The 18,465-nt window shown below is 41.5% G+C and overlaps 1 protein-coding gene across 3 annotated transcripts in view; it reads left to right on the plus strand.

Moving 5' to 3' along the window:
• The window catches only part of LOC126982957 (serine/threonine-protein kinase/endoribonuclease IRE1-like), a 28,927-nt gene that overhangs the window by 4,912 nt on the left and 5,550 nt on the right, over positions 1-18,465 (plus strand). For 2 of the 3 annotated variants that reach the window (XM_050835299.1, XM_050835297.1), the window contains exons 2-19: positions 3,091-3,211; positions 3,933-3,975; positions 4,665-4,813; positions 5,969-6,196; positions 6,505-6,630; positions 8,868-8,994; positions 9,219-9,421; positions 10,119-10,304; positions 10,714-10,892; positions 10,995-11,191; positions 11,342-11,477; positions 12,106-12,253; positions 12,490-12,683; positions 12,847-12,965; positions 13,745-13,895; positions 15,551-15,742; positions 16,308-16,493; positions 17,362-17,406. In XM_050835299.1, the coding sequence (XP_050691256.1) occupies positions 4,714-4,813; positions 5,969-6,196; positions 6,505-6,630; positions 8,868-8,994; positions 9,219-9,421; positions 10,119-10,304; positions 10,714-10,892; positions 10,995-11,191; positions 11,342-11,477; positions 12,106-12,253; positions 12,490-12,683; positions 12,847-12,965; positions 13,745-13,895; positions 15,551-15,742; positions 16,308-16,493; positions 17,362-17,406 (2,517 nt within the window). In that variant the 5' untranslated portion in view covers positions 3,091-3,211; positions 3,933-3,975; positions 4,665-4,713. The remainder of the gene's footprint in view (positions 1-3,090; positions 3,212-3,932; positions 3,976-4,664; positions 4,814-5,968; positions 6,197-6,504; positions 6,631-8,867; positions 8,995-9,218; positions 9,422-10,118; positions 10,305-10,713; positions 10,893-10,994; positions 11,192-11,341; positions 11,478-12,105; positions 12,254-12,489; positions 12,684-12,846; positions 12,966-13,744; positions 13,896-15,550; positions 15,743-16,307; positions 16,494-17,361; positions 17,407-18,465) is intronic. The other variant, XM_050835298.1, reaches the window with a different exon arrangement.

Below are 18,465 nucleotides of genomic sequence, written 5' to 3' on the forward strand. Positions count from 1 at the left end.
CACCCAGGCTTCCATCATACTAGCTGACACACTGTGGGGCTTCCTTTTCCTTGTACCACTCCAAAGTAGGTAGGCGGTGGCGTAGGTGGTAGCGTACTGGGCCCACATTCACCGCGTGATGGACGACGCGGGTTCGAATCCCCACGCTACCACTCGGATTTTTCAGTCACCGTCGAGTGGCTTAAAACTACCCACATGCTGTCCTGAAGACCACCCATCAACCCGGACTCTAGAGGAAGCCGATCAAGAACGAGTTCTGGGGCAGCATGAGCCAATGCAAGATGGCGCCACTATAAACACTCATTGTGCCAGAACGGGCTGGGCGACCATCAGGCCCCACCTGGAAGAAGCCTTGGGCCGACCATCAGGCCCCACTGGAAGATGCCTACCCGCAATAGGCAATCAACGAAAAAAAAAAAAAAAAAAAAATTGCATGCTTCCACCTCCTCAGACTGTCACCTTTCACTGCACTGTCTATCTCTCTCTCCCACTTTCTCACATCCCATTCTAGACCCTCACTGTTCCTGTCAGTCACCTTTCAATCAAAGAAACGCCTCCCTTCCTCTCTGCTCACCCACCTGACTCTCATACCACTGTCACCAACCATTCTCATGCAGTTCTTAATCCATTTGCTCTCATGCACACTCCACAAGTAAACCTTCTGCGTCAGTCTTGCATCATCCATTCGTTCCAGTCTAACTTTGTATCTAAGGGTAGCCTTCCCATATCTTTCCCTAAAAGTACTCCACCCCATATCACCCCTCAGAGCTTACACCTCTCCATACCTTGGTGCATTCAGAGCTAACCTACTGACCCTATTTTGCTCTACTTCCAGTTTATCCATCTCAGACTCACTCCATGTAATCACCTCCATCCAATACATAACACTCAGCACTGCTACACTCTTCCACACCTCTCTCAGCACATCATACTTACATGCTCTCATTCTCGCCACACTTCCCAGATGGCCCACTCATTGATTTACTAGACTAATCTCATTCTTTGACCTTCCACACCCACTCGGACTCATTCATACACCCAGGTACTTGTATGCATCTGTTTGCCCTAGCTCTGTGTCTCCTAGCCTCCAAATTGCATTTCTCTCATCTTCTGCCCCATTCACAACCATTATCTGACTTTTCTCATTGCTAAATTTCACTCCAAAATCTCTCCCATACTCATTCACCACATCTAATAATTCACCACATCTAATATTTCCTGAATTTCTTCCACTGACTCGCTCATAATTATCACGTCATCTGCATACAGAAGCACAGTTACCCTGTCTGCTCCCACTTTCACTCCCACATTCTTTCTCCTCAACCTGGCTGCCAACTCCTCGGTGTACAGACTGAAGAGAGTTGGAGACAGGATGCAGCCCTGCCTAACACCTCTTTCACTCCTCACCCACTCTGTCTCTAATGCTCCTAACCTATACTTGGCTCTCGTGTCCACATACATACTTCTAATGATTCGCACTATCTTATCACTCAAACCTACTTTCTCCAATACCTTGCACATTACCTCCCTGTTCACTCTATCATACGCTTTCTCAATGTCAAGGAAACCAAGATACAACAGACTTCCATTCCTCTTTTTCCTCTCTATTGTCTCATTCACCACATACATATTGTCTTCTGCTCTCCTGTCTGTGCAAAAACCATTCTGCTCCTCACCCAGCACTCTCTCTTTCAATCCACTTACACAGCCTTTCATTCAACACAGCACAAAAACTCTTTCCCACCACATTCGCCAGTGCTCTCAGCCTATAATTCTTCAGTTTTTTCTTACTCTTATGTCCTCCCTTGTGTAACAGTCACTCTGCATTTGTTCCACTCCCGAGGCACACTCTCATTCTCCCACATACAGTTGAACAGCTCAGTCATCCTTTCTGTCACCACCTCACCTCCATTCTTATACAATTCATACGGGATCTCATCCAGCCCTGCTGCCTTGCAATTCTTCTGCTTCTTCAAGCATTCCTTGACTTCCTCTCTGCTAATTCTCTCATTCAGCTCATCCACATCCTTCCTCCTAAGCGTTACACATCCCTCTCTCGCCTCAAAAATGTCACCCACCCCTCCAATGTCTTCCCAGAAAACTTTTATACACTCTTTCATTCTATCTGTGTTCCTGATTTCCTCACCATTTACTTTCAGGCACTCCACATTTTCACTATCAGCCACACTCTCACCCCTCAAAAATCAGTACCCTTCACGCCCACCTTCTAGACCTTTTTCTTTCAGAACTTTAATCACACTCCTCTCACACCTGACTTTGGCCTCCCTAATCTTTTGTTTGGTAACCCTCTGTTGCCTTACATTCTCTGACCATGCATTGTGATATACATTCTCTGTCTCAATACTTTCATGTCTCTCTTTCCTCAGTTGCCTACAAACCTTATTCAGCCTCTTTCGCTCCTTCCTAGCATCCCTGATCTCTCCATTCCACCACGGCTCGCACTTTCTCTTCCTTCCATTCGTACTCAAATACCCAATCCGTCGCGTTGCGGCTCTCCTTACATTCCCTACAAACTCACTATTGGCTTCATCCACGTCATGCACACTTCCATTCATCCAGTCTATTTCCCTCAAGTCTACCTGGAAATCTTCCAATCTGACATCCCTCAACTTCCATTTCTTTCCCTCTTTATTTCTCTTTCATTCCTAGCATACAGGTCACATTCCACCACCAGCATATTGTGATCAGACACCACATCAATCATTCCGTCCTCATCTATCCACATACATAGATGCAAGATGGCGCCACTATAAACACTCGCCTGCGCCAGAACGGGCTGGGCCGACCATCAGGACCCACCGGGAAGAAGCCTTGGGCCGATCATCAGGCCCCACCGGGAAAAAGCCTACCGGCGCTATAGGCCGCGACGTAAAAAAAAAAAAAAAAAACGAGACACACATTCACGTATTCTCCCACATGCAGCACACTGCCGTATTGCTGTATGGGTGAAGGAAGGGTGTTACCCAGAATTGTGGAAAATCTTTTAACAGATTAGAGGGATCTAAGAAATCTTTAATGATAATTTTCCTTGTTTTAAGGTCACCTTTTATATGATCTCATTTTCATTAGATCACGTCAACTGAACTACTAGCAGAGAGTGAGGAAGGCACTCTGCTGGTGTCCACTCTTGATGGCGTGCTCCATGCCATCACCAAGTCCACGGGAGCCATCAAGTGGACCCTCAATGACGGTAGGATTATTATAAGTTTTTTGTATTTTGACATTTCAGTTTTTATCATTTATTTGCCAATGATGAAGAAATCCTTCAGTTGAGCAACCCACCAAGTCCACTCACCTAGAAAGGCCACACCTACTCAGCAGCACTAGATGTACTAGAAGGGAACAAGTGGGCCAATGGAAATGTAAGATAAATGCACCAGTCTGATTTAATCATTCAGGCAAGGTTATTATATGGGATTGTAAGATATGCATTAGACTGAAGCTAAACACTTGCAAAAATACGTAGTATTATGATATGAACAGTACTGTAAATTGTCAAGATGTAATTTTTTTCAGAATTTTGAAATTGATGGAAAATAGGGAGAGTAATAGTATCTGATTATTTAATTAAGAGTTGATTATCCCTATGAAATTTGTTTCTCCAATGGAGGGAGACTTGATGGGGGCCATGAGGGACTCCTGGCACTTACCTACACAATGTGCACTCACTTATATCATCTGTTTGGGTTTTGTAAGTAACCTTGAAAGCAGGATGAGGGAGCTACCATTGAAAAGTGTTTGTGACTCTGCTCCCCTCCTATTTCATACCTTCAATTATGACTGCCACTGGGAGAGAATTGCTGATAATATACACTCTTATTATTATTATGTAACTCCCTAGTCTTCTGATTTTCTTCTCTAAGCCCCATCTGTATCTACTGCAATACTCATATAGTTCTTTCCCTCCCCAGATCCAATAATCATCAACCCAACAGATTCTTCACAACCGCCAATGTGAGTGACAACATCAGTATATCAGTACAGTACTTTTGTATTGTTAGTGTTTATTTATTTTTCATGTTTAGTACGTTTCCTTCAGAGCACCAGTTAGTATATAAATCTTATGTTTGCTGGAGGTAAGCCAGAAAGAGTTGCTTTATTTGGATTGATTACATATTTGCCCTTTAATTCCCTCAGCATTTTTGTTTTTTTCATGGTCAGTTCAGCTTTCCTCTTCTGCATACATAATGAGTTCAGTTAAAAAATGAGTAACAAGTTGCATAATACTGATACATGAATCATAACCTGTTTTCAGTTATATCCCATTGAGTCCTGAAGACATCATGATGACGCTAATTATCTCGCAATTTCCAAAGTTCGCGGGTTTTTTTATACAATTACTATCTGAAAGTATGGATTGTAAGTAAACATGCATTCATAGTGAAATAAACTATTTTGTTTCATATTTCACTCACAAACGTCATGGGATATCAGTTTGAAGTGATTCCCTTCAGTAGTTTTCTCTCGGGTCTCAATGGGATATAATCTTCTAAAATAAATGAACATAAGTTTATTTAATATAGTTTTGTCTGCTATTATCCAGAAAAAAATACTAGAGCTTTAATTATTCTTGAAAGAAGTCTGTCATGGTGTGAGTCAAGGATTACTATGATTCTGTGGTAATGATAATTATGAACTTGCAGACCCCAGTTCTTCCCAAATCCCCAAGATGGTTCCCTCTACCGCTACACCATGAGTCGGGGACGTGACCCTCTCAAGAAGCTGCCTTTCACCATTCCTCAGCTTGTGGCAAACTCTCCCTGTCGCTCCAGTGATGGCATATTCTACTTAGGTGTGTGGCAGTTTATATGATGAGACTAGTAGGAAACATAGCACATTTCAGCAGTATCAGTACTAAAGACAAAGAAAGACGGTAGTTTTTGTGTTATACATATAATTATATATATCTTTTAAGTCTTCTGTGTCTTGTCATAGAGGAAAGTAACGTGCCTATGATGGTACCATATTTGACGGCTTATAAGACGCACCCCCCAATTTGGGCAGGCATTTGAAAATAAATAATAATAATAATAAATGAGTTTAAACTGCGAGTGCCAGGCGAAGATTTTTCACCATATGTTGGTATCCCTCCCCATCATCAGGTCATTTTTCAAGTTTGGTAAGTATTCAGATCCTTATTAATCCCAATATTCTACATTTACAACCCTTAATATTTGTTTGGACCTACCAGAACTGGTCCTTCTCAGAGATGCGACAGTACTACTTTAAGACGTAAACAAACATGGTGCAGACAGCCACATAGTTAGAGAGGTAACATGTATAAAGTTTGTACATATTAATTCTAGTTGTTATATTTTAGTACATTTTTAAAATACAAGGAAGTGTGAAAATAAATTTAATTTATGCTCTACATCGTATTTTGGAATATTTTGTACTCTTATAATAGAAGAAAGTGTGTCTTGTGGGTGTGGGTAGGTTTGGTGTACAACCGTCCAATGGTTTGTTTAGGTACAAGCATGGTTAAGCGTCTTCACTTAATTTTCTTCCTGATTGGTGATATTCTATTTGAAGCAGCAGTAAGTACTACTGATATACATTGTTACTTTAGAAAAGAGTTGCCGTTGTTGGTGCAGAAGCAATCCCCATCTTGTTTATGTTTGCGGAGATGTTTATGGTTTAATTTAAGTGCCACGGCAGCACTAAAACTCCACTAGCCAGTGTCCCAAAGCTGAACCTTAACCTTATAAGATGCAGGGTGATTTTCTGGGACATATTTAAAAAAAATTGCATCTTATAAGCTGTCAAATTGGTACGTAAAATTCTTTTCTTTTGGTGGCAAGTTCTCCCGTTCTGTTGTGAGCACCTCATATACTGTAATAATAGAGATTTAATTTTTCACTCTCTCTCTACATCAAGCTTACCTAAACACGGGACACCATGAAAATGGTTGATTGCATGAGTCTAACATCAACATTGCCTGCCATAGGTAAGAAGGTTGACTCTTGGGTTGGCATTGACCCCGTGACTGGAGAGAAGCAGCTGGTCCTTGGTGTGGATGGTGTGAACCGCAATTGTCCCAAGCCTTCTCGCAACACGGTTTACTTTGGCCGCACTCTGTACAACATCATACTATATGAGGCAGCAACTCAGAACAAGTGGAACATCAGCTTCTCTGAATATGCTACCAGTTCCTCATCCACTATAGAAAACTATGGTAAGGCAAGATACTGTTAAGTGTTGTGTTACATTTTATCTTTACTAGTCCTTCCATTTGATGAAGCAGGGTGAAGTCAAGGCAGCTAAATGGTTCTACCTTATGTGATATTGTTGAAAATATTTTTATTTGAATTTCTTGCCTGGATGGGCATGAAAACTATGGACTTGAGAAGTTAAAAACTTTTAAGTATATCCTAATTGTGACAGTGTTGATTACAATAACTGCAAAATATGAAAATAGATATAATGACCCCCGTCCCCCCACTTCAGCCTCCAGTAAGATATTCATCCATGCATCACTGACAGACTTGGTGCACTACACTTCTACGGGTGAAGGCTCCATCCTCACCGTGGATCAGCGCACCGGCTCCCTGCTGTGGACCCTGGAGCTGCCCTCCCCCCTGGTGGCCATGTACCTGCTGGGGCCTGATGGTGAGGAGGGCAAAGTGTGGTGATGATGAGAGAGGCATGGATAATGCACCTTGTTCCTACTTCATTTCTTTGGTGAATAGAGGTCATTTAAATATCATGTAATGCAGTAGGGGGAAGGAAGTGTTAAGCTTGGTGTTATAGAGTGTTACATGAGGAGTGGGGTGTTGAATGGTAGGAAAACTCCTGTTTCCTCCTCTTTACAATTGGGTCATGTTCTTGGAAAAGCGGTCATATAACAAACTTGAGATTAAGTAATAGGAATGTGTTCTTTGACTTGTATATTAAGTGACCTAAAACCCCCAATATATACATAACATTAAATAGGTTTTATGGACTGCACTGTATCTAAATCATTACCAAAACAAAGATGAACTCATATTTTTTATTTATTTTTTTACAGCACAGAGAGCAACTCAAGGGCAACAAAAAGAAAATGTAGACAAAAACTCCTGCTAACTGTTGCTCTCATATAGCGAAAAGAATAAAGTGGCCAAAAGAGAGGTCAATTTTGGATGGAGAGGTGTCTTGATACACTTCTTGAAAGAGGTCAAGTCATAGGCAAGAAGAAATACAGACGAAGGAAGGCTGTTCCAGAGTTTACCAGTGAAGGGGCTGAAAGAATGGAGATCCTGGTTAACTCTTGCATAAGGGGTTAGGACAGTATCGGGATGAGTTTGAGTAGAAAGCCGTTTGCAGCGGGGCCACGGGAGGGGGGGAGGCATGCAGCTAGCAAATTCAGAAGAGCAGTCAGCATGAAAATATCTATAGAAGATAGAAAGAGAGGCAACATGGCGGCGGAATTTAAGAGGTAGAAAGCTTTCAGTAAGAGGAGGTGAGCTGATGAGACGAAGAGCCTTAGACTCCACTCTATCCAAGAGAGCTGTGTGAGTGGACCCCCCCCCACACGTGAGATGCATACTCCATATGAGGACGGACAAGGCCCTTATATATGAAAAGCATCTGTGCGGGGGAGAAGAAATGGTGGAAATGATACAGAATGCCCAACCTTGAGAAAGCTGATTTAGTGAGAGAGATGTGAAGTTTCCAGTAGAGATTTTGAGCTAAGGATAGACCGAGGATGCTTAGTGTTGAAGAAGGTGACAGCTGAGTGTTGTTGAAGAATAAGGGATAGGTGTTTGGAAGATTATGTCAAGTTGATAGGTGGAGAGATTGGGTTTTTGAGGCATTGAAGAACACAAGGTTCCTTTTACACCAATCGGAAATGATAGCAAGGCCTGAGGTTAAGCGTTCTGCAACCTCCAGTCTGGAGTCTTGCAATTCCTGTTGAGAGGGTCTTCTATTGAAAGAAGTTGAATAATGCAGAGTGGAGTCATCAGTGTATGAGTGGATTGGACAGTTTGTTATGGAAAGAAGATCATTGATGAATAACAGGAAGAGAGTGGGTGATAGGACAGAGCCCTGTGGGACACCACTATTGATAGGTTTAGGGGAAGAACAGTGACCGTCTACCACAGCAGAGATAGAACGGCCAGAAAGGAAACATTTCCATAAATATATACATGAAATAACATAAATAAAAAGACTGAATCGATTGGAAAAGTAAGCCAGATGGATCATAAAGAGAGCAAAGGCAATTAAAGAATAATGATTGAGTGAAGTATCTTAAAACAAATCATCATGAAGCAGGGGAGACCTGTATTTGCTTGTAAATCATTAAACAGAAGGTAGAAAAATGTCATTAATGTCGACAATTTTTCTCAGGTACAAGAGTTTTTTATCGAAAGTAACATTAATGAATCTTGGGAAATAGTACTGGTGTTGCATACTATTTTGGGGGTGGCCAGGGTAGTGTTACAGATCATTACAGGAGTTTTGGAGTGTAAGTTTTGATGGTGAAAAGCATTAATTAATATTTGAACAGCTTCTCAGATGGTGACATTTTCTGTAGAAACACTTGACTGTTGAGCCCAGTGTGTGTACATTCACCTTTTATTTCATACTCTAGAAACTAAGAGGAAGCTGGTGGTGGAGACAGACACCACTTAACAGATTTATTATATTATAGTTATTTGACAGTAGGAGAGACATATCAAAGGGTAAGAAAACATGAAAAGATGCTTGCAACAGTGCTCCAAAAAGTAAGACATAAGCCGCCAAAAGTGAATAACCTCATTAAATTTTATTGTTACTTTTATTTCCTTTTTCCTGAGAGAATGTATTTGTTCAGCATTATTTAAGTTCATGTTATCATCAGCTGTAACAGAGTGTCCTTACAGGTGGACTGCTCAGTGTTCCCTTGACCACAGTGGCTCCACAGACACTGGAACACTTCACTCGGGAGTTCATGCACCTCACTCACCACAGCTCGGATGGCTCAGAGGGCCTGCTCATCAAAAAGTTAAGGTATGCCCCATAGTATTCTTGGCAAATTTTAGTCAGAAAAATATGTAAATATTTATGATTTATAATTGCACACTTCATTGATGCTTTTATTTTAAGTGTCAGAAGGTCCATGAATACTCAGTTGAATATGATGAGGTTGCCTGCCAGGAAAAGATAACCTGAAACATTGATTCCACTGAACCTTGCTGAAGATAAGTAAGGTATAAGTGATTGTCCTTCCCCAGCCCCACCATCTACATAGGTGAGTGCAGCTCAGGCCTGTATGCTGTACCAGCTCTGGTGGACACCAACACGGCCACAATTTTCCACCGAGGGTCACAGTTGCTGCTGGGGGGCCCTCCAGGTTCTCGAGGAACCATCAAGTCATCACATTCCCAAGCTGCCAGTGATGCAGAGAAAGAAAAGGAGCCTGAAGTTCTCCTGTTGGGTTAGTCCTGACTCTTGATTATTAAGTTTTGTTGGGAGGACATTTGACAAAATAGAATGCCAAGGAATATAACTTGCCAAAATATCTGTTGTTAGACATTTGTCTGATGATAATGGAATGATGTATTTGAGCAAGTAGATTTATAACTATTTTATATAAAAGATTTGCAAGATACCAACACGTAATATTTTGTAATTTTATGATTTTTTATATCAAAACATTCGTAGTAATTGAGCACTAACGAAAATGGAAAAGGGTCAAAACCTGATATAAGTTAACTTGCTACAGTCTCCAGGTGAAGGATAAGCAAAATATCCATTGGAATTAATCCTTGCATTGCTAGAATTGCACACAAAGTTGAGATGGATAGATGCTTCCCTTTCACCCATCCCTCTGTTACCCAGCAGTCCTTGGGCAGTGGGTATAAGTCAAGTGTTTTAGGTTGTATCCTGGAAATGTGACCCTCTCCTATACATCCTCTTTTGCAGCACTCATCCATGGCACCATAGCAGAGGATGGGTGGTTGTAAAAGAAATGACCTTACTTATAGAAGAGGATGTGAGAGTATTCATGAACTCAGTATCTTAATTCCCTCAATGCAAGTGCCACTACCCTTGACCCTTTATGGCTTTAATAAGTAGAAAAAGTCACAGAAAAAATCCATCCACAAATGATTAATATACTTTACTCTCAATAGGTTACTATGAAATACCAGAGAGTGCACAGACGGAGCTGCTCAAGGCCAAAACGGGGGAGGTGACTGAGGGGAATGAGGAGGTGGTGCGTCTGGGCATCACTCACGCCAAGAACAACAGTCGGGCCTTGGAGGGGGAGGGACGGGGCACCAGCAGGGACCAGCAGGACCTTGTGGCTGTTGTCTGGGGTGGGTACAGGTTGTGTGCTTCGGAAAGGGACTGCTGCTTGTCCATTGTTGTTACATACTTATTTATTCATTTTATCAGTATTATTAGTGTTTTCTTTGCCATTTGTTCTTAGTTATTTGTATTTGCTTCGTTACTGGTTTGTGTCAAGCTTGAATGTCCCATTTTTATCACATTTTATTATACAAAACTTTTGAATTACATATAGTTTTAACACATGATTTTATTTGGTAAAATATTTCATTCAGCAGTTGAATTTTCACTATTTATCACCTCTCATTGTATAGTGTGAATGTGTTCCTGTGACTTACTTTGCTGTCAACATCTATAATGTTGTTTCTCATGATCATTCCTTGTTACAGATGAGTTATCTTAGTGAATATGGAAAGTAATGTACATTTTAATTTCCAGATGGAATGGAGCAAATCAAGATGATGAACATGAGTTTTGTGACCTCTCAGAACATGTTTGTGTGGCTGGGGACCATTGGGCGGCTGGTGTGTGTCTGGCTGCTGGACAACTACATGAACTTACTTGTGGTCACTCTTGCTTTTGGATTTTTAGCTATTTTAATTATTTTGTATAAGCAGGTAAGTACAGTGTCTACTCCAGATGCATTCTTTCACAATAATATACACTGGCAAAATTGTCTTTAAAAGAAGACCCCTAAGTTTACACCCTTGCATGCACAGGCGAAAGAATATGCACGGCTCAGTCGAGAAGTGTCCTCACGGCGGCAGGGCTCCCAGGGCTCAACTGGTTCAGGCTCATCAAGCAGCGTCACAGCTGTGGCGGAGGAGCTGAATGACGGCACCATTAGTGTGGGAAAGATCATTTTTAATCCACAAAAGCTGCTTGGAAAGGGCTGTGATGGCACCTTTGTTTTCAGGTTGGTGTGAGAGATGCTATGTTGTCTGCTTTACAAGTTAATGCTCCTGAATATTGCAAAGGTTCTGCACCCTTTGCATGATTTATATGGAAGGTGGTGCACTTTTAAGCACTCACCAAGTGTAATCACTGGTTGACTGAACATGTACAGAGGCAGTTTTGATGGCCGGTCAGTGGCAGTAAAGCGAGTGCTCCCGGACTGCTTCTCTATTGCTGACCGAGAAGTTGACCTGCTGCGGGAGAGTGACCAGCACCCCAACGTCATCAGATACTTCTGTACAGAGCAGGTGAGCTCCTGAATGGGGACATGCTTTTCAGATTGGCTGCTTAACCCTCATTAGCGTCGCCAGGGCATAGACACGAACACAGGCTGTCACACACTCTCGGCGTCGTAGCCGCTGGCCATATACGAAATGACACTACCGTGTGTTAATACACATTTTTTCACTTTTTTTCATTTTTTTGACTTTTGTTTTCAACTTTTCAATTTTTCTGGAAAAAAAACAAAAAAAGAAAAAAAAGGGGGGGGGGGGGAACCACGCTCGGGGGGCACGCCATGGTGGGGTTTAATGGCTTTGTTGATGGTATGCTGAAAGGTTTATTTTTAGTGGCAAATCAAAGTTTTACTCTGAATTATATAGCCAAAACGTTTTGAAATTTTGAAAACTCAAGGAATGACAGTGCTTTGAATAGAACTGTTCAATATCAGAATGATAGGAGTCGGGAAATGGACTTCTTGACGACTAAAGTAATTTTTTAGTTGAGTGGAGAGACTTCTCTCTGATTCTCAGAGAGCTGTCCCTCACTTGTGGACATGAAATCTACTATCTAGAGAATATACTCCACTACTACTGCCATTTCTGATGTAATCCATTTGCCAGTGTTGGATGTACTTTTTCCCTTTTCTTCCCTCAGTGTCGTCAGTTTCGTTATATTGCCCTGGAGCTGTGCGGCGCCACTCTAGAGGACTTCATACGGGGAAAATTCAAGGCAGACATCAGTATCCTGAGCATCCTTCATCAGGCCACCTCAGGGCTTCATCATCTCCATCAGCTGGATATTGGTGAGGCAGACTGTGCTATACTGTACTACTGTGTGTCTTCAAGGCTCCCTATTAACTGGTGCATATGCTTGGATATGTTTCTCCTGATCTAGGGGAATGGCTATGCTTACTTTCCATTAGTGTATGAATCTCCTGCAGGAACTCCTTACCCTTAACATTATGTGGAATATATTTAATATGCCACTGTCACTAATGGATTGAGGGTCCCTAAATGGTCATCTTGTTCTTGTTTGCAGTTCACCGTGACATCAAGCCTCACAATGTGCTTCTTTCACTGCCAAACAACAAGGGACAAGTCAGGGCAATGTTGTCTGACTTTGGGTTGTGTAAAAGGCTGGAGACAGGCCACATGTCCTTCTCCAGGAGGTCTGGGGTGACCGGCACGGAGGGGTGGATTGCCCCAGAGATGATGCTCAACACTTCTCGTCCAGTATGTTACACCATGTTCTGTATTTTACTTTTTCCTCCTCCTCCTCATTCTTGTTCTCCCCCTCCTGTTTTGAATGCCTGCTATTGAATTGAGTTTTTTTATTGACAGTGTAAGATATCATCATCCTGTATTGCCTTTCTAATTACATGTTGTTTGTTTTCAGACATTCAAGGTAGACATATTTTCTCTTGGTTGTGTGTACTACTACATGCTCACACAAGGAAAGCACCCATTTGGTTCTGTCCTCGACCGGCAATCAAATATCATATCTGGAAAATTCAAGTAAGGATTTACTTTCATTTCTTTAGTATTTCCTTTCCATCTCCTTTATTTGATGTCAGTACTTTTCTTATGTCAGAGGCTCAGGAACAGGGTCCTTCATTGAGCACGACCTGCCATTTAGTGGCCCTAGTGGAACTACCCCAAAAAATTATGCATGCAGACTTTGTCAAATAATTTTTCTTACAAGTTTTCATTAGTATTTAGAAATCACATATTTTTCTCATAGCTATAGGATAGAGACATTTGAGCTACTAGTAGTATTTAAGAAATGGGGAAATGCAAGAAATAGAGAATTAAAATATATTTTTTTCCCACATAAACAATTGTCACATAATTGTTGTAGGATATATCGATGAATGCTCTTATTTTGCCAACAATGTTTATTATAACGACATGAATAATGTACAGCAGTCAGATTTTTTTGTGTAAACACGATAGTGACCATGACAACTTTGACATGTTGCTAGTTTGGTACAGAACAATGTCAGTTAAGCCTCGCTGGATCCCAGAGGTCAGCAGGTTTGGATCTGGTTGAGGCTCCACGAGGGTTACCAGATGGCAGGTTGAGCTCAGTGAAGGACCCTGTTAGGAACCTCCAGTAACATGATAGATTGTCAGTCTTGTCAGGAAGAAAAGTTTTTGAAGTTGTTATTTTCAAACGGATACAAGTGACTTCACCTCTGTTGCTGGTGTTTTACAGTGCAGTGATTTGATTAGAGGCTGTATTCACCCAATTTAAGAGGTCTGGTGGATTGTGATTTTTCTGTTTTTGCTTACAGACTGGATGAGTTTGACAAAGAAAAGGATGTGAATTGCATCACCCTGATTGAGAGGATGGTGAGCAGCAAGCCGTCGGAGCGGCCCTCAACATCTGCCATACTCAAGCACCCCTTCTACTGGAACCCAGAGAAGGTTCTTGGGTTCTTCCAGGTGAGAGGCAGACCTTGTCCCCCCTTTATCTAAGTATAGTGAAAGCTCACCCAGGGAGGACTCCCCTTCTGGCTGCCGACTTGAGAGGTGTCCTGATAACTCCTCGAACCTCCTCCTTATCAATTTCTGCAACATTCGTGGTCTTCGTCCTGTGCCTAAGAAGGGTGACCGTTCCAATCCCTCAAACTACCGCCCTATAGCTTTACATTCCTGTCTATCTAAAGCTTTTGAATCAATCCTTAACTGGAAGATTCAAAAGCACCTTTCCACTTCTAACCCTCTGTCTGATCGCCAGTATGGGTTCCGCAAGGGGCGTTCTACTGGCGATCTTCTTGCTCTCTTAACTGACTCTTGGTCATCCTCTCTTAGCCGTTTCGGTGAAACTTTCTTTGTTGCGCTAGACATATTGAAAGCCTTCGATGGAGTCTGGCACAAGTCTTTGCTTTCTAAACTGCCCTCATTCGGATTCTATCCCTCTCTCTGTTCCTTTATCTCTAGTTTCTTTTCCGGCCGTTCTATCTCTGCGGTGGTAGATGGTCACTGTTCTTCCCCTAAACCTATCAACAGTGGTGTTCCACAGGGCTCCGTCCTATCACCCACTCTCTTCCTGTTATTCATCAATGATCTTCTTTCCATAACAAACTGTCCTGTCCACTCATACGCCGACGACTCCACTCTGCATTATTCAACTTCTTTCAATAGAAGACCATCACAACAGGAAGTACACAACTCCAGACTGGAGTCTGCAGAACGCTTAACCACAGACCTTGCTATCATTTCCGGTTGGGGCAGAAGGAACCTTGTGTCCTTCCATGCCTCAAAAACTCAATTTCTCCACCTATCAACTCAACACAATCTTCCAAACACCTATCCCCTATTCTTCGACAACACTCAGCTATCACCATCTTCAACACTAAACATCCTCGGTCTATCCTTAACTCAAAATCTCAACTGGAAACTTCACATCTCCTTTCTCGCTAAATCAGCTTCCTCGAGGTTGGGCGTTCTGTATCATCTCCGCCAGTTCTTCTCCCCCGCGCAGTTGCTATCCATATACAGGGGCCTTGTCCGCCCTCGTATGGAGTATGCATCTCACGTGTGGGGGGGCTCCACTCGCACAGCTCTTCTGGACAGATTGGAGTCTAAGGCTCTTCGTCTCATCAGCTCTCCTCCTCCTACTGATAGTCTTCTACCTCTTAAATTTCGTCGCGATGTTGCCTCTCTTTCTATCTTCTATCGATATTTCCACGCTGACTGCTCTTCTGAACTTGCTAACTGCATGCCTCCCCCCTCATCCCTCATCCCTATACTCTCCAAACCCCTTATACAAGAGTTAACCAGCATCTTCACTCTTCCATCCCTCACACTGGTAAACTCTGGAACAATCTTCCTTCATCTGTATTTCTTCCTGCCTACGACTTGAACTCTTTCAAGAGAAGGGTATCAGGACACCTCTCCTCCCGAAATTGACCTCTCTTTCGGCCACCTCTTTTGATTTTTTTTTAGGAGCAGCGAGGAGCGGGCTTTTTTTTATTATTGTTTTCCTTGTTGAAAAAAAAAAATGTGAAGACTAAGATATATAATTTTCCCATTTGGAGTCTTAAAGATTTTTCCTGCTCTGTGTTTTCCCTACGCTATTTTATCTTCTCCTGCAGGATGTGAGTGACCGTATTGAGAAGGAGAACGGAGACACCATGGTTATGATGAGTCTGGAGTGGGGAGGAGCGCAGGTGGTGCAGGAAGACTGGCGGCAGCACATGCACCCCGTCATTGCTGAAGACCTGCGCAGGTTCAGGGACTACAAAGGACGCTCCGTGAGGGACCTCCTGCGAGCACTCAGGAACAAGGTAAACACCATGTCCATGTGCTCAAGTGTCATCTTATAATGCAGGATTTTTTTTTTTTTTTTTTTTTTGTTACTTAGGTATTTTATGTCATAAGGGCAAGCCAAGAAAAAAATAAAACATTCCTGCTGAAAAGTAGAATTGTGCAGAAGCCACAATTACAGTTTTTAAGATGTCTTGACATTCCCCTCTTTATAATGTAAATGGTATTGAGTTGATGTGTTCCCAAATTTCTGACTTCACAGGCCAAGATGCAGCTATTTTTCTTTGTTCTATTATTGTTAATAAATACCATATTTTATTTAGCTGAAACAGGTAAGGTAATCCTTTTTTCTCCTAATTTCTCAAAAATACTAAATAAAATAAATTATTTATTCTCTGCAGGTAGAAAGGCTGGGTTTAGAGGTGATATATCAACTCATTAACAAAATGTTATATTCATGATGTTTTAAAAGAAGATTAGAAATTATGTAACCCTTCTTCATCCATTGGACATAAGCCTCGTCTTGCCCTCAGTAGAAGTGTGTCATGTGCATTGTTTATCTGACTACATTGCCTCCTGCTGCAGCGGAACCACTACCGGGAGCTGAAGGAAGAGGCACGAATGGTGTTTGGCTCCATCCCAGACGAGTTTGTGGCCTATTGGACCTTGAGGTTTCCCAGGTTGCTGCTACACACCTGGTGTGCCATGCAGTGTGTGAAGACGGAGGTCATATTCCAGAAGTACTATGACAAGAACTTCAACTTTGGTCCGGTGAGTTTTTAGACCTCTGTTCCAGTGTAGGCATTTGATTGCTATCTGCATCCTCACCACAAGGATAGCTGAAAGTCTGTTAGGTGATCAGGGATTGATGAAAAAGAGGAATGGAACGTGGACCATTTTTATTTTTAAAGGGTGAAATTCAGGAAGAGGGAAGGTGGACCATTGAGAAGTGATTTCATTTTGGATCATTACAAAATCTGATTGGGAAATATCACAGGGGTGTCTATATTACTGTTACTACTTTCACTGCCTTAGAAATTCAGAGATCTACTTAAAGTCTGTCATATTCACTCCATCATAATCTCTGTATTAGTTTTGTGACATTATTTTGCATATTGTTATTTTGGTGTCTCATAAAGGTATCAATTTCCTAAAAGAGCTCAGAAAATTGTTGTCCCTCACTGTGTGCAGTAATGCCAGAGTCAGTCATTCCTGGCCTCTTGCTGTTTTCCTACATGTTTACTACTGAACAAGCAGAGTTGTGTATTTTGTATTCAATATAGATATGGCATATATTACTTTGTAGAAGAGTAAAATAATTTTATGACTTTTGTCTTTCTGGTTTTATGCAGTTAACTCAAACATTGATGAACTAAATTCCGAAGGCAGCTGTCATGGAGTTTGTCACATACTACAACATTAATTTTGCTTATCCTGTAGTTATAAACTGCCACATGATTAATATTTAATGTTTTGCCTGTTTGCCAAATTGAGTTAATATTTGTCCTCAAACAGGTGTTTTAAGAGCCCCTAAACACAAGATTTCAGTGAAATCTTTCTGTTTGGATTGCACGGCAGTGCTGGTTTCATGCTGATTTTAAAAAAATCTTAAATATTGATGCAAACCTTGTATGCTTAGGTGGATGAGATAGAATCAGATCATGGTGAAGAATCAGTTGCAAAAGTAAGTTTCCCATTTGTGTGATGTTGTTGATGTTGTTTTGTGCATACCTTTCATTTACAGTAAAGCTTGTTTTATTTGCCATGCTTTCATGTGTGTTTTGCTGTATATTGAATGTGGTGAAAGAGAATCAAGTGTTCAAAGTCAATGATCAATACTTTCATTCCTTAAATGGTAGCTGTGCTGGATTTTTTTTTTCTTCTGGGCCAAGTATTCTCATTTTCTTTTCTGTCTTTTGATGTGGCCATCATAGATGACTATTTAATTCATATAATTATGATTTTGTACTCCTGTCACAAAATCATTTTCATATTATCATAAATTGACCAGCAGATTATAATTACATATGCTTCATAACAATGTTTGTCAAATTTTTGCCGGTGGCTTTGTGGTGCAGTGGTTAGCACACTCAGCTCACAACCAAGAGAGCTCGGGTTCGATTCCCGGGCGGAGTGGAAAAATTTGGGCGGCTTTTCCGATACCCTACGCTCCTGTCCACCCAGCTGTGAATGGGTACCAGGTATTAATTGGGGGTTTTGTCCTGTCTCCTGGGATCTGTTCCCTTCTATAAACCCTTCCCCTTCTGTCTCTCTCCAGCAAATGACCACAGATGTTGTGCCGACTAAACAGAACTTTCCAGCTTTCCACATTTTTGCCTTATAAAATGCAACATCCTTTGTACTTATTGGAGTGAATTAGGGGTCTGCTCTGTTGTTCATGAAAAGCAGAGACAAGTCATTGACCAAACAAGATACAAAAGTTCTCTCAACACACCACTCTGTATAATGGGACACAGAGGAAGAAGTGTATGTTGAGAGAATGCATTTTGAGGAACAATTTTAAATAGTGCTTGCAAATATGAAAACAAAAACTCGTATATTGGTTTTGCACTCTTAACCTTGGCTAACTTCTCTTGGTAGTGGCCAATCAGCAGCCATTAAACTTCTTTCTTATTATTTATTCAAACCAGAAGCTGAGGTTTTGGGTTTGGTTTGGTTTTGGTGGTGTTGCAAACTTTTGGAAGCATTTTGAAGTATGTAGACAGGCTTACTATGTCCCTAG

This window comes from Eriocheir sinensis, chromosome 52, assembly GCF_024679095.1.
Source record: "Eriocheir sinensis breed Jianghai 21 chromosome 52, ASM2467909v1, whole genome shotgun sequence".
Classification (NCBI taxonomy): domain Eukaryota; kingdom Metazoa; phylum Arthropoda; class Malacostraca; order Decapoda; family Varunidae; genus Eriocheir; species Eriocheir sinensis.